A 16,640-nucleotide genomic window follows, 5' to 3' on the forward strand; every position below is an offset into this window, starting at 1 on the left:
AGCTCAAACGTTAATTCAACTTGTATTATGCCAGGATAAATAATAGGCTTAGCATAGGAGCCAAACATCAAGGAGATAAGTCAGTGCAAATGAAACCACAAATTAATCAGGTAAATTGCTGAAAGCATTTCAATCAATCGATTGCTCTAATTGTTTTCCAGAGTACTCACACTTTAATTAGACGCAGTTAATTAGTTGGTGTAAAATGTTATTGCTTTACTGCTTAATACTCGTATATAAGCAGGACCTCTACTCAATAGACGTGCTTAGTTGTCGTCATGGCAGGCAAAGATAACAAACAAAAGACGTATTTGTTCTTGCTAAAGAGTTTTCAGAACAGTTTGATAGTTTTCCTTAAGGAAACTGGACTTCATGGACTTAAGTTTGTGGGCGATGCGACGCTCAGCATCTGGGAGAGGTAATTGCATTTAATCATTATTTATTTTTTATCGTTAATTGAAATTCTTAAGGTCGTTCTTTTTGATTGCTTTTGTGGTGGCTTTTGTACTGACTTTCCAATTGATATCCAACATATACGATAAGTGGAATAGCACTCCAGTCATCATAGGCATTAGTCCACATGCCACATCTATACTAAGAGTGCCTTTTCCTGCCATCACCATATGCAACATGAACCAGGTGCAGCGCAGCAAAGTGTTTCAATACAGGGAGTAAGGAGTGTTTTACTCTTAGATAGTTTAATAACCTTTAATTTTTTTTAGTGGTACACAAGAGAGTGATCTGCTAAAAGTGCTATGCAGCGATGAGATGGAGGACACCGAAGAAACTACTGATGCGGAAAAGCTTGCCTTTTATGCTTCTTTGGCAAACAACACCTTGAAAATATCTGAGTTTGTGACAAATCATTCACAAACTTGTGAACAAATGTTACGCTATTGCAGATTCAGTGCTATTGAATATAAATGTTTGGAGTTATTTCGCCCGATTGTCACAGACGAAGGACTCTGCTGTGTCTTTAATTTTCTGCCACCCGAGCGACTTTATAAACGACAGTAAGTGATGACTAGACGTAAGTAAAAAGTAAGTATTTGTAAAGACTTAACAGGCATCGATCTAAAAATGGTAGTTAACATATATTTTATTGTCTTATATTTAATGAAGTCAACTTCTCTTGTACACTTGAAAACTTTCTTCAGACTTTAGCGGAATCTACACTGAAAAAATATCAGATACAATCAAGAATATTCGTCTTAATAATGATGTTTCTAAAATAAGACCACTTCAGGAATAAGTTACAAATACTAAGAACATTAGTCTGAAAATTACAAATTTTCGCAATAAGAACGAAACACTAGACTTAGGTTTTAGTTATATCTGAAATATTTTTCTGCCATATTAATTTGATTAACATTTAAGAAAGTATCTTGAATATCTACAGCTAAGAATTTAATTTTTACAAATTTTACAATTTTACAAAATTACAAATTTTTGCAATAAGAACGAAACACGAGACTTAGGTTTTAAGTATTATCTGAAATATTTTTCTAACATATTAATTTGATTAACATTTAACAAAGTGTAAATATCAACAGCTAAGAATTTAATTTTTTATATCTCAAAATAGAGGTAGAAATTTAAGCTCCCGGCTTGGCAATGAGTCTGTGCCCTGGGATCCAGAGATTGGCTATCCCAAAGATTTGCCCAACCGTTATTATCCACGTCCAGCTGTGGGTAAGGGCATTGATATGCATATAACGCTCGATGGTATTACTTTCTTTTCCCTTAAGGTTCTGGCATAACAATGGGCTTTAGTGTTGTGCTCGATGCCCAATTGAATGAATACTTTTGTTCCTCCACGAATGGACCTGGCTTCAAGGTCTGTCAATAAACTGGTTGGACAATCGTTAAATATATACAATTTAATTTATGCTGCACATTTTAAGCTGTTGTTTCACAACCCCATCACAACGCCCGATATGAAGGACGAAGGACTTGTCGTTGGCATTGGCTACGAGATGAACTTTCGCCTGGAGGTCAGCAGGTCAGAGGCCATGCCAAGCATTCGCTCCATTGCCATCAACAGTCGACAGTGCATTTTTATGGACGAGAGGAAGTTGCTGTATCACAACCATTACTCGCGCCGCAACTGCGAGAACGAATGCTATGCCAAGTTCCTTTACGAGGCTTGCGCCTGCATTCCCCACAAATATCCCCACATCTATCGGAATGCCAGTGTTTGCACCGTGGGCGATACGATCTGTATTCGGCGGGCAATGCGACTCGAGAATGCCGCCCAAGCCGCCAAGTGTCGCAAGCAATGTTTGCCGGGCTGCTTTGATCTGTCCTACCTGGCGGATGCGTTATATTTTCCTCTTGCCAAGCGGGACTTTCGCATTGCCAATTCACTTGTTGCCTCCATGAACAAATCGTATTTGCTGGACAACATTGCGGTCGTGAACTTGTACTACAGGGAGTCAGCCTATTACGGCAGCATGAAGAACGTCTATATTGGATTGACCGAGTTCTTGTGTACGTAAGAGATTGTTGTTCTTATAGTGTTTATGTGGTGAGTTGATATTAATAGTTTTGCTTGCATTTCCAGCAAATATCGGTGGTGTTATGGGACTGTTTATGGGATTCAGCGTCATCTCGTTAGCGGAAATGTTTTATTTCCTTATTTTGAAGCCCATCTCAGAGTTTATAGCCTGGAAACGTGGCAAACTGGTGGAAACCAAAGAGAATACCATCGATGTGAATGCTGTTCAAGAGCTGACGAAGCAAAACCAAAACTTATGGCATACTCGAGAACTCTATCCCAAGGGATTCATGTCAAAGGCCATAGATGTCAGTGGTCAGTCAACAAAAGATGTATTCAAGCCAAGAAAACCCATGTTACACAGAGCTTTCTACTAAATTGAATATTAAATTAAACACTACTATTTGTGTGTTGTCCGAGAAACTAGAATCTGCAGCATCATCGGTATAAATATTTGTTACTTAACCCACAACGAAATAGGTCATCGTAGAAGCACATTTAAATGTCATGCTTGAGGTTGCAAGTGTCCCCGAGTTAATGGCGAAATCTATAATTATAATGAGTTTGCATTCTTGTGTTTATTAAAATCAACTACGCAATCCTAGCATATAAATTATTAAAGTTAAAGTTATTAAAGAATCTTGGCCTGAAAGTTGGGAAACTATCGATCCTTGCCCCTGGTTAATAGAAGAGAACTGTAAGTAATTTGTGTGAGCCAGCAGCTGTTCCAAATGATAACTACTTGTAAAAGAAGCGGAATACTGATTTCAATTAAGAGTTCCGAGATTAAATAAGCAGCCTTTTCCCCTTTTGTTTCCCTGCTCAACATCTTCTAGGTACTTGATGCGAGTAGTTGGTATTTGGTCTATGTACTCGTCCTTTGGTTATTTATTATATTTTATGCCAATAAGCGCATTTAGCTAAATTGCTTTTCTGTAACTAGAAGTTCTCTTTTCCACTTCAGCAGTATCTATGGCACTGAGTGCGCTTTGGTGCGCTCTTAAAGTTGCCAATTTTGCTTTGGATACACACGAATACACCACAGCAAAACACACAGCACACTTTTACGACTTGCAATTGTGGAGCTTCACATATGGAGTGTAGTATTATTGTATATGTGCTAGAGCAGAGACGCGCTACAATACATACAGTTATGCTCGCACTTGGAAAATTTTTACAATTTTCTCAGACATGGCACATTTCATACTTACGCTTCGGCTTTAATTGCTGACCTACACACAAAGTGACTAATTTTGTTCATGCATAACATACTTAGACTGCAGCGAGGGTGGCTCAATGAGTACGTAAGCAATTGTGAAAGGAGTTTTTTTTATAATTCAAGAATTTATGCCAAGTTCCTTTACGAGGCGTGCGCCTGCATTCCCCACAAATATCCCCACATCTATCGGAATGCCAGTGTTTGCACCGTGGGCGATACGATCTGTATTCGGCGGGCAATGCGACTCAAGAATGCCGCCCAAGCCGCCAAGTGTCGCAAGCAATGTTTGCCGGGCTGCTTTGATCTGTCCTACCTGGCGGATGCGTTATATTTTCCCCTTGCCAAGCGGGACTTTCGCATTGCCAATTCACTTGTTGCCTCCATGAACAAATCGTATTTGCTGGACAACAACAAACTGTCATATCATAAGGTATTGAATGTGAAATAAATAATTATGAGCTGCATTTAATAACCGCAATCGGGTCTTAATTGCTTTAGTTGACAATCTGATATATTTTGATATCGATATACCAAATATAGCCTTCTGTTTATTACTTTGTTGTATATTTTCGGTGTACATACATACTATCATATATAGTATGTATTTGTAGAATATGGTTTTGTTGAAAGTGGTTATCTCACAGTCGTGCATACTCGCCTGTAGCTTTGTCAATTGCTTTAAAGTTGTATATAGAACGTTAAAATTAATTTTGATGTAGCAAATAATATCAATATAAAATATCACATCGTAATCACATCATTACCATTGCCATAAATATTGCATTTGAATAAATTAAATTTGTTTTTGATTTTAAATAATATCATTTCTACTTTCAAAATGATACGCTTTAAATTGCCTTTAATTTTTAAAATTTTCATTTTATTTGAGTTAAATATTTATGTCTTTATTTGAAGTCGGCTGTTGACATGGGAGAAAAATACTTTCAAATTCAAAAATAGCATAATAATAATAACTTTAAAGAATCTTGTAGATAACAATATTAAATTAACATCTGTAAATTCTTAACAAATTATAAATTAATAATGAAAATTTAAAATTTACGAATACAAGACATACTTAGTACTCGCAATTATTTATAATTGTATCTTTGAGCTACCCTCGTTACTATATGATTTGTGTCTCTGTAAATTTGTGAAGCTCGCTCAGCCCACTTTCATAATTTTGGGTAGCAGACGCCTGCGGTGCAGTAGCAGCAGAGGCAGCAGCAGAAGGAGAGGCAGCAGCAGCAGCAGTGCGTGTTGGCGATGGGCAACTGGGAGGCGAAAAGGCGGTTTGGGGCATTAGTATGAGGATGAGGAGGCAGACTGCTGCTAAAAATAGAGGGAGGCGACTGGAGATGGTTACAGAGTGGGTTAAAGGAGGGGGGGTTGGTGTTGGGCAAACCGAATGAAATGCATTCTTGCATTTCAAGACAATTTGCGAAATTGCAACGCTTGATGCTTCCACGTGCATTGCATCTGTTTTTTGCTCGGTGTTTTTATGGCAAGTCAACAATGTGGCCAAGATACGAATGAGAACAACAACAACAATAACGGGCAAGTACAAGATAAAAACAACGACAACGACAGACGGCAACAAATAAGAAGAACTAGAGCTGATGTAGCTGGCGAGGCGAATGTGTATGGGGTTAGCGCTAGGGTGTGGATAAGGATTTAAGGTTGGGGTTGGTGTTGGGTTTGGAGACTTGGCGAAACTAAAGTAAAATAAAGTAAAGTAAACGAAGGACAGGCAACTCAGCTTTCAGCTTTCAACGATGACAACTAGTGTAAATGATTACGACGTGTTCACGGAATTCTATACATCCTGCAGGGCAGCGCCATAAGTGTCAGGAACAGAACCGGATTCAATTCTTTATGGCGTTGTTATCGAGCCAATGGCAGTTACCCAGTTTGCTAGTTGCCACTAGCCAGTTAGCAGTTCTTCCCTCCCCACTTTGGGGGAATTGGACAGGGAAAGCTTTGGCTTTAAATGAAAAATGATCACATTAAACTTTCAGAGAACTGAAGCAAGAAACAAAATAGCAAAGCGTATTTCAACTAGTTGGTTAAATGAAATATTTATATTATCGTATATAATATTATTTCACCCATCTAGCCACACCCAAAGCGACAGCGAGAGCGAGAGAGAGGAGGCAGACAGATGTGGGACAAATGCACACACACGAGTTGTAGTAATTAACATCCAATTTCCAAGTAAAGTTGTCAAGTTAACAATGAAGTTTTGTGCGACACACACACACAGACACAACAGGAGCTGGAGCATACATAGAAGGCGAAGCCAGAATAGTTCAATAACTAGACGGAGGTCGGGTTTGATTAAGGTATAAATAATTTATGCTGGTTTTGTTATGCTGCATAGCATCATTCAGTAGTTGGATGTGTGGCCCGGGGACGCCTGTAAGCCTTAAGCATTGTCAACTTTATGACATTCCAGCTGCTGTGTCTCCTTTATGGCTTGCTTATGCACACACACCCACACACACAACCTCGACTACATATTCATCAAAGTTGTTGTGCAGTTGGGAGCATGTCTTCTTAAATATGACTGCTGCACAACAATCTTGCGTGTGTGTGTGTGTGTGAGTGCCCCTAAACACGTTGCGGATGGATGCTAGTTCAAATTCTACTTAGGTGCTTCTACTGCCTCTGCTGCTGCTGCTGCTGTTGCAAGCGCCCAGAAGTTGCATGCGGAAAAGCAATTAAAACTTCTCGACTTCGGAAATGTTCTTTCATATTTCATGATGTCTTTTCCTCAATAATGATACTCATTCCCCGATTGTACATGTCAAAACACTTTCCTTCGTCACCTAATCTTATGAGCAACTTGCTAGCAAACACTTCAAGGTCCTCATTAATAATCCAACACAGTTGTGAAATGTGTTCAAATTCAAAAATATAATTTTACGTTAGATTCCGAAAATCCTTGACATGAGCATAAAAGCTTCTTCATTTCAAAAATGTTTTACAGGCTTAAAACGACTTAAATATATAATTTACAAAATATTTAATGAGGTACATTTTGTACATTTGCACTAATTATTACATTCGGTTTGTAAAGATTAGCTCATATTACATATATGTAAACCATGAGGTCATCTAAGGATTGGACATTTCGAACTCTTTTATCAGATGAACAAAAAAGTAAGCTACAGTTGAGTGAGCTCGAATGTGAGATAATCACTTCTAGTTTTCATTTTAAAATAAACGAAACAAATATACCAACAAAATATACTAAAGGCTACTAAGATTTGACAGGGGACGTTTTTAGTCATATAAAATAGTTTTTTCTATAAGATTTCAAAAATATATATACTTCATGGGGTACGAGATGTTACATACGCTTTATTTAAGGAAAAAGTTATAAAACCCTTGTACCAAATATGCAGCGAATAAATACTAAAATGTAGATTCCGGGAGTTCATCGTGAAATAAGAATAAAGTTTTCCATATTAATTAAACCACTAAGGCAAATTTAAAAGTTCTGGGAAGAGCAAAAGCTATATTTTAGATCCTAACTTTTTTCCCAACTTCGGTGAATGACAAACTAGCCAAACACCTAATCAAAAAATGTTTCTCTGGACTTTATCATTTGATTGATAATTTCATTAATTTAATTTAATTTAATTTTATATTGTTGCCATTGACGCAATTTAAGTTTCAATGTGTAGTGGATTAAATTACTCTTTTGCTAATTTGACTTAATTGCATTTTAAAACAATTTATTCATACTTATGTAGACACGTTGGCGAGTTTAAAATTGCATTAATCTTAAAATAAATCGAATGCAGTTAAATTTAAAGCACTTTGCAGCAGTAAAAACTAATATAAATATCATATAATTATTTCCCCCAGGGAAAATTGACCATAATTTTGTTGTGCGTTGCAAAATTTACGACGCGAATAATGGATAAACTGTTGAGTGGTGATTTTCAGCGCTTGGAAGGGGAAATGGCAGCAAAAAAAATTGATGCTCATTTCTCTATTTTGGCATATTTGTTAAGTGAAGAAACTTGTTCGGTGCACTCCTTGGAAGGTAACTTTGATCACAACATTGAATTTAATGGCAACCACTTAGGGCGTAATATTCGCCATATGAGTGTGAGTGTTGGGTGTTAGGAGTATGAGTGGGAGGACGAATACCCGTATCTACTCGTAACATTTGGCTAATGGAACCTTCGAGCGAACGCTTGCTGTTTGCCCTCCATCACGGCTATAAAACGACAGCAATAACAGGTTGGCATACCAAACCCAAAACCAGCCACACAGACCCCAAACAGCTCCCAGTTGCCACCCATGTGTAATATTTTGCAGGTGAGCCAATGCCAAAGCTAACGCCAAAGCCCCGAAAAAAGGGTTGTAAGAATGCGACGATGCCCCCCGAGGCAACGTTTAAATATTCGTAGAAAATATGCAAATTTGTCGTTGCAGCCACGCCCACCTCCTCCCACTTGCCGCCTAATGCAGCAAATTGCATTTCAAATAAGGTAATTTTACACATGCACAGAGATATAACTATATATACATAGAGCGAGAGAGAGAGCTCTAGCCTGGGGCAACCAAAATGTATTTCGGTTCGAATAGCACAGATAAAATTCATCGCAGTGTTTGCAGTTGGTTTCAGAGGGATAGAGGGGGCGAACGATGACGACACGAAGTTGGACAACTGGTAAGCCTGTCAGGCTGAATAATCATGACCATCAATCAGACGGTCAGTGGGTGCCCTGCACACCTCATTAGGCTAATCCCACAATTGCGCACGGACGCACAGATGGACAGACGGACACTCGAGCTCCTGCTCCTGCTCTGGCTCTGGCTCTGGTTCATGCTCCTGTTACAAGTGAGTCGCATGAATCGGAAGCATTAGAGTAAAGGGGTAACGCAATTTCCCATGCGCTTAATAATATTTCATTATTACGAGTTGACTTGTGGCTGGGCATTTCAAATTGGCTGAGTGACTGTCTGCCCAAAACTGGGAGCGAAGATTGATCGTCAACTCTGTTAATTATCAGTCGAATTATCTGCAATGCACACTTGGCCCTTGCCCTGACCACACAAACAGTTAGTCAGTCAGACAGACAGACAGAGAGATAGCAAAGGTCAAAACTGTTCCCATACAAAAACTGTTCCCAGTTTTCTCAAGCGCAGACTCCGACACTCGCTCGCTGCAGAAACGAGCACAGCATCCGCACTCTTCAAAATGTGGCACCCATAACTGTGCCCCCAACTGGTAACAGTTCAGTGTGGCGATGCTATCGCAATGAACATGTTGTACTTGCCACCGCTGCTCGCCAACAGGTTGCAAGGCGCTGAAAAGTACGTAATTATCGAAGAGTCCTGCGAAACACTTGGTGAAAATGTTCTGCTTAAGATGCTTCCCGACTTAATTGACCCATAAATGCAGAAGTTGAGTGGTCAGAAGTACTACGATGCAGTAGAGACAGGCTTTTCATTTCTGACTTGCTGATTGTGGGTTTTCAGTTTTCAGTTTTATGTTCAAGCTTCCTCTCGACGTGTTTTAAATTGGTTTTCGCTTGAATCCCCATCAGAAACATCCGAACGTAATAGATAAGTTATTGTTATAGTTTGCATGCGCTGAAATTGATAACAATTGCTTATAAACAATTAATCAAAATGGTTTCTAGCAATTTCACAAAGTTTTTCACTTCGCCAAGCTCTTTTCTAGTTTAATCAAAAAGTTTTGTTGTTCTCTTTTTTGTGTGATTTTATCATGGATTATTTAAATTGGTTGTTGGTTGATTTTATTTGAGGAGTCATGCAAATTTATAGAACTTATGCATATATGATTATGCATTGACCCAGAGAGAGTTATTTAAGTTTTACGACACTCAACGTGCAAAATATTACATTAACTTTATTTTATGTTTGCCGATTGCGTAGGCAAAGCTAGTTAAATATTCGCATATTTTTCGTGTTTACTGAACCGATTTTATTATTCCCATAACCATCCAAAACATGCTATCGCAATTAAAAATACACCTCAATATTGTTAGATTCGCAGCAAATATGAATGCTTTTATTCGCCATTTGTATTTGTAGTTGCATCTATTATTAATTTTCCATGTGTGTGTGCTCTTTAAATACACGCATTCTATAATAAACAATTTATCGCATTATTAACTATGGAAATTCGAATGGCTAAATGCAATGTCAATGACTCAGTTATACGTGTCTCTTCAAATGTACAAAAGTCGACTTAAATTCGGCAATTTGACGGCTAATTAAATGAAATGCGAAGTGGACTGCAATTAAGGCAATTTCGGATTTTTGCTGCCCAAACGCGTGAAAGCCATAAAGCAAAAAGCGATGAGCAAAAGGAAAATGGCAGACGGGAAAAGGCAGAAGGCAGAAGACAGAAAGCAAAAGGAAAAGCTACTGCAATCGCTGGCACAATCAGAATCACAGATTTGTCCTAATCTCTTTGCTTTATCCTGCGTAGTAATAACTACTCGTACTTCTTGGCTTCAGCTTTGGCTTTTCCGCCTTTTTCTTTGTGATGTACCCTGTACTCGCAAGTGTGTTAACTGAAGGGCATGCACAGCCTTCAATTTGTATTAATTTAATTCGCAGGGTAGTCACACACAAGGGCAGACTCACAACACGGTCTTTTGCCTTGCGTGACAGCTCATGTCTTGTTTATCTAAATCATCCGACTGTGTAAATGCCAAGCCTCGCATCCTGCCGCTGCTCTCCTCTATCCTCCCTCCTCAGTTCCTTTGGCTGTGCTCGCACTCGAGAAGCGTGCGCCTGTCGGCATATGGCAATGAGCGGTGAATGACTCGTCGACTCTTCGCAGTGCAGCCCGTGAAGCTATGCAAAAATCTGTCAAACGTCACTTTGGCAACAATGCTGCTGCTGCTGCTGTGGCTGCTGCTGCTGCTGCTGTTGCTGGTAGCTAGTGCTATGTTGAAGTGGATCTCGGTGCTCGTCACTTGCTACTTGGTACTCGGTTCTCTTGGCTGGGGTAATTACGGTTAGTACACAGCATCGTTGCACAATTTTGTAGCGAATGAGCAGTTGGCCTTGTTACTTGACTTGTTTGTGCAACATTTGACCTATCTATGGAGCGTGTGTTGCTTCTTTTGTCTACCATATTCCGCTATGCGATGCAACCTAAATCGGAAATTGATCAGAAATGCACAACAAACAGAGGAAACTTTACCCACAGCATTTCAGCGTTACGACAGTAGCGGACTAAGAGCTGTGAAGGTAGTTCGGGAAATTTAAATTAAATTCTAGTTAAGCGAAGTTATGGCAAACTACTTTTTTTTGCCATCACATTATGATGTTTTATTTTGTTCTGGTCTCTTTTTGATTTATAAATTTAGTGCGCCCCTGGGCTGATGTATCGCAATTTATCGGAAATTGCTTCAACTTGAGACAATGCCATCATATTGATGGCATTCTTTTTTGCCACAGTCAGCTAGCCCGAAGCCACGAATATAAGGATATAAGTTTATATATGTAGAGAAGAGAGAGGCGGGCGAAAAAAAAAGAACGAGGAGACAAAACGAATATTACAAACTTTGTGAGCATCGCGGCACGTGCTTCGTGTTAAGGCAATCGAGAAAGTTTTGCGCGCTCGCACAATTTTTTGGGGGCTTCCCCCGGAACAAGACCAGAAGGAGCCAGCGGCTAAATTGACAGCTGTCTATGTAAACATGTGTAGAGTGAGAGTGTGAGAGAGCATCGTGGCGAAGCGATTATCACTATCGATACGTTCAGATTACTGGAAAATGACTGTCACATAGTTATGAAGTAAGTGTTATATCAGAATCCGATTAAATGCGCTCTTGTCAGCGAGTTATTATGATGAGTTATACTTGAAATATGTTTAACTTGATTGAGTTACCAACTTTTACTATATTTGTTATGCGTGTGATATACTGTGTGTGTGTATGTGTGTGTAATACCTGTGCTCAAATGCCGTTTAAACGCGCGTTTTCTCTCAAGGCTTTTGGGCAATTTCGTTGCGCTTTCTTCGTAATGATTCCCCAGTGTCTCTTTGCGCCGCAGGAAGCAAGCCAAATCAAATAATGGCCGGCGCTTAACAGTGCGTATGTATAGCGTGCCGCATGCCACATTCCGCATGCCACATGTGCCTCGTGTGTGACGCATACGCATTTGACTTTTGGGGATTACAGAGCTCAGCTTTTGACTAAGCTGCTTCCTGTTCTTGTTTTTGTTATTTTTGCTGCTTAGATCAGAGACAACGGGTCATAAAATGGGATCTAGGAAATCATCTCAGTTTGATTTGTGTTACACGATTATGATTTGTATTTTGAACTGTACGCGCTTCTCTCACTTTCCTCGCCTCGTTAATCTCGATGCCATTTTACTTTATGGCCAGAGCCAGAGCGATTGCCGTGTTAACGCGATTGGACTGGCACAGTGGTAAAAATGGTAAAAAAAATATATTCGGAATGTCGGAAACTAGCATCATGTTTCGGTTGACTTCTAAAGAGAGAAACAATCAATAATTAAAGTAAATAACTTTGTTGTGCTGCTCTGTGCAAACTTACCAGCAATTGATTTCCCAATTCGCTTTTCAATTTCCCCATCAATATTAAAATACCGTTTTCGTATGGCAGCCAAACAACGGAAATTTGGTAACTTAAATATTTAGTACTTTGTAGATTCAGTTTAGTTAAAGAAAATGTCGAAAGCTAATTACGGAATTCAGTTAACAGACAATTTTATCAACGACTTTAAGCTAAGGAATCATAAGCACGAATGCACTCAATTGAAGCTGTCTTACGAACAATTCTAGCTACAAATTCCTTGGTGTATTCACTGCATTCACCGCATACTCATACTCACACCCACACCCACAATCGCAACCACACACTCGCACAATCAGAGACTAACGCTTACATTCACAATCACATTCAATTTTCGTCTATTCGGTGCTACTGTGCCGTGGGATCAATAAACCGAGCAGCGCTCGTGTGAAATGCTCCAAGCAATAAAGGCATCAAATGTTTGCTTACACATACGAGTATACTTGTTCATGAATAACACACTCACACACACACACACACACATTCGCATGTTTTCCTTTGTAGACTCGTAGTAGAAAAAAGAAAATATTTAGGTCCATCGTTTGTATGCAAATGTGGAGAACTGAAACGTGGCAAACCAGTCAAAATAAAAAAATACAGAAAAGGGACAAGGGAAAGAAAAGAGCTGAGCAATTTGTGCAACGATGCCATTTCCATATAAATCTTCAATAATTTCTATTATTATGCATAATTGAAATTGATTTTGTTCTCAAATTGGAACACACGTCCTTCCTCCAACCGCCAATATTGGCTATTGGTCAGCTGGTCAGTCTGTAAATCCAAAATCCGGATACAGGAAACTTGCCAACATCTTGAAAAGATGTGAGGAGGCAGAGAAGGGAGGCGACCAGTGATAGATGACAGCTCCATTGAGTCAAGGAACAGCTGGCTGTTGTGTGTAGAGCTTGTTAGCCTGATTGATATTTAGCCGCAGGCTCCCTGTAATCAAATGCCTTCTATACCACATTTCGCCGAGATTCCTTAAAGCAAGCAAACAGCAAAAAACAGAGGCATTAAAGCATCAGCAGCGGCATTAGCATTAGCGAAAATTTGTGAGAAGTTTTCATTTGTCAATTGCGGGCTGAAGGCAACGTCTATCCCGTTTCCTGTCCACTTGCCGCTGAGTGGCAACTTTTCAATATACGGAATGCGGCAGGCTACTTTACGACCAGCGGGAAAATCCCCATGGCTGGCGCCATTGGCCTCATTCTGTCGGCAAATAATAGCAATCAAATGCCAGGGCTTCCCAACTGCCGTATACCGTATTCCGCATTTCGTATTCTATATATTTCGTATTCAAATGCTACTGCAAATTTAATAACAAATATAAATCATTTCCAGAGCTGACAGCTAAAGCACGCCCACGTTCCAGTTTGTTCTCTTCTCTTTGTTTCTCTCACTCTCACTCTCTCTCCCTGCGTTTCTTTAGCTATCTATCTGGTCTCCATCTCGGCTTTCTCACCTCAAGTGTGCGGATGTGGGCTGCGGGACATTTGGCACTGCGTCCAAGACGGACGCACTAATGGCAGTGGCAGACACCAATAAGAGGCAATTTCTCATCTCGCCAGCTACACTTAAAGTGTTTGTTGCCCAGATGTGGAGAGGGGAAATGTGTGTAAGTATTTTGGACGCCCCGAGGGGCGGACCAAAGTTCTCTTGCTGTCGTGTTAATTTTTTATCACTTTGAAATTAAAGAACAACACTTGGGAGTGGAATGGAGTGGAGTGCCGTGTCGTCCTTGTTGTCCTTTTTGGCCAGGCGGCTTCTGTCGCCACTGTTTCGTTCATTCTTTTTCAGTTTTTTTTTGAGCTAGACAGCGACTTGAAGCAACTTGTTCTGTTGTTGCTCTCCTGGGTTGGGGTCTGGATCTGGGTTTGGGCAAACATAAATAATTAACTTAATGCCATGTTGCCCATAAATTAGGCATGCCTGTCTTTCTGCATTTGACCAAAGGCCTTTCACTGGCTCTCTCCGTGTTTGTACCGACAATACTTTGATTAACAGTCGACCACAAGTATTCCAATGCGGATGCCGAGACTGGCTGCCTTCGACAAAGGCTGCCTTCTCGATTGCGGCCTATTTGCTATAGCCAATGCAATGCCAAATGCAATTTCAAGCAAATCAATTGAAAACACAAATCGCAATTGCCTTTCACTCAACTGCTTTCTCTCCCTTTCACTCTTTCACCCTCTCTCTCTTAGTCTCTCCCTCTCTTTGGCTCTCTTCGCCCCGCAGCAACATTGTCCTTCTCCACTTCATGGTAGCCATTCAATGGAGTTGAGATTTGTTTTGCATTGACCGCAAATTTCAATACAGTTTTGCGGCCAGCGTACAATTGTCGACCCCTTGCCAAGCTGCCCTTTCACAGTGGGTTAAAATGGAAAAAATACTTATAAAAAAAAAAGAGTATTTTAAAGTTATGAGCAATCCATAAAATGTACAATAGCTGTAATTTAAATCAATTTTTATTTTGATTAAGAACTCAAATCAAATGGGAATATACTCATTTTTATTTATCAAGAATGATGATCTTTTTAAACACTACTCAACACTAATCATTATGATGATCTTTTTAAAAACTACTCAACACTAATCATTATTAATGATGCAAGATCCTGAGAGGATCAGAATGGTACTATTCATAATAGATACTCATTAATAATAATTAATTTTGAAAAGATCCTAAAACGATCGCAACATTCTGATCGTTTCAGGAGATTATCTAATATTATTTACATATCGCAACGATAATCATCATTTACGGTCTTTGGTTTACTATCATACATATCTATTAAACAATTTAATTTACGAATAACTTACGTCTCACATTAATTCGTACATTATTTCAAAATTAACAAACAAGCCAAAAATCAGTACATTTTATGTCATGTATGTTATTGACGTGACACTTGCCGATAACTGAAGGTCAGACGTTAATCAACACTTTTGCAATTAAGCTGTCAAAGCTGTCAAAAGTTTTCACATTGTCGTCAGTATTAATACATCTTGGGCTGGGGCCAAAAATTGAGCAGAAAATATGTTGGCGAATAATTACCAGAATTCGGAGCCGAGCTGTAGTGATGAAGAGACGAATGAAGTGGAATTGGAGGAGCAGTTTATTATACGTTTTCCCGAAGTAAGTTGAATGCAATATAAGATTGAAATTAAAATTAAATATTGGCTTTTGGCAGGACATTGCTAAAAGTATACATGAAGCAATTACTGCTGGAAAAGTGAGCAATAAATTGTCATTACATTTGGATCTTGACTTTCGTTCGGCCATCGTCTTTGCGAACAACGAGATTCTACAGGGAAAATTGGTGCGATTGCCGACAATTGTCGATAGCTATAAGACAACCGATAATGTGAATTTCTATAAGGTGGCCAACATAAGTGAAATGTTGATCTGCAATCGCGAGACAACGCAGCCTAGCAAGGAGGTAAGAATCGCCGGAGTGGAGCATATTGACGAGGAGAACATTTTGCCACATGGCCTCACACCGCCGACAAGAAATATTCGTAAACGTTATCGCAAACATCACAAGAAGAAGTCGAAGAGCAACAAGCTATCAGAGCAGGAGACTCTTCAGATGGTCAAGCGATTGATACGTGCCGATAAGGCAGCAATAAATGTCGACTTACATTTTAGTTCCGACAATGGCGATTCGGATGAAGAAGAAACCGAAAATGACTTTCAAGAAGTTAACACAGCATAAATAATAACTCACATTATGCTATTGACCAATGGGAATAAAAATGTTATCTGAAGAATTTAACGACAATTTGTTGGGTTTCGAATAATAACTAATTATATTAACCAATGCGGGTAATACATATATTCTAGCTAATCTATGTTACTTCAATTACCAAAGAGCTGGGAAACTGATCCGATATATAAAAGAACGGCTTTAGATAATATACCAATTTAAGCTTTATTACATTAAGATACAGTAGAGCGTGCTAGACTGTGCCTTACTCGCTGTCCATTTTCGATATAGACAAAACTGTAAATACGAGTATATAAAAAAAGCTATAAAAGCTATAATTTGTGTATCAAGATACGATTACAATCAAAATAACCCGTATTTTTGAGTTTGAAATTGTACTCGTATATAACAATCTATATTCGTTCTTGTTATGATAATTGTTTTAAAACTATTAAAATAATAATGCTTCTGTTTAAGATTTTCAATTTGTTTTTGGAAATTTCGTTTAATTTTCTTAATGATTCTTTCTCTCAGGAATAGTTTACACTTATTGAACGATTTCTTATTTTAGATATATGAATATGCGATCGGTTTTATCTGATTTTAACCAATGGAAC

General features: G+C 39.0%; 2 protein-coding genes across 2 annotated transcripts; both read left to right on the plus strand.

Annotated features, from left to right (window-relative positions):
• The first annotated feature begins 278 nt into the window (after window positions 1–278).
• On the plus strand, window positions 279–3,096 carry LOC117568654 (pickpocket protein 28). The gene is made up of 7 exons (XM_034249451.2): window positions 279–418; window positions 471–671; window positions 723–1,013; window positions 1,586–1,692; window positions 1,749–1,837; window positions 1,905–2,490; window positions 2,564–3,096. Exons 1-7 carry the CDS (start codon window positions 279–281, stop codon window positions 2,872–2,874), a joined length of 1,725 nt encoding a protein of 574 aa, XP_034105342.1. The 3' UTR covers window positions 2,875–3,096.
• A 12,062-nt stretch (window positions 3,097–15,158) lies between these two features.
• Window positions 15,159–16,085, plus strand: LOC117569076 (transcription initiation factor TFIID subunit 7-like). The gene is made up of 2 exons (XM_034250090.2): window positions 15,159–15,452; window positions 15,508–16,085. Exons 1-2 carry the CDS (start codon window positions 15,354–15,356, stop codon window positions 16,030–16,032), a joined length of 624 nt encoding a protein of 207 aa, XP_034105981.1. The 5' UTR covers window positions 15,159–15,353; the 3' UTR covers window positions 16,033–16,085.
• The last annotated feature ends 555 nt before the right edge of the window (window positions 16,086–16,640 follow it).

The sequence above is a fragment of the Drosophila albomicans genome, chromosome 3 (assembly GCF_009650485.2).
Source record: "Drosophila albomicans strain 15112-1751.03 chromosome 3, ASM965048v2, whole genome shotgun sequence".
NCBI classification, from domain to species: Eukaryota; Metazoa; Arthropoda; class Insecta; order Diptera; family Drosophilidae; genus Drosophila; species Drosophila albomicans.

Coding starts and splice junctions, on each gene's coding strand:
- LOC117568654 (XM_034249451.2), top strand. CDS start 279: ATGGCAGGCAAAGATAACAAACAAAAGACGTATTTGTTCTTGCTAAAG. Junction 419..470: donor ACGCTCAGCATCTGGGAGAG/GTAATTGCATTT, acceptor GAAATTCTTAAG/GTCGTTCTTTTTGATTGCTT. Junction 2,491..2,563: donor TGGATTGACCGAGTTCTTGT/GTACGTAAGAGA, acceptor TTGCATTTCCAG/CAAATATCGGTGGTGTTATG.
- LOC117569076 (XM_034250090.2), top strand. CDS start 15,354: ATGTTGGCGAATAATTACCAGAATTCGGAGCCGAGCTGTAGTGATGAA. Junction 15,453..15,507: donor TTATTATACGTTTTCCCGAA/GTAAGTTGAATG, acceptor GGCTTTTGGCAG/GACATTGCTAAAAGTATACA.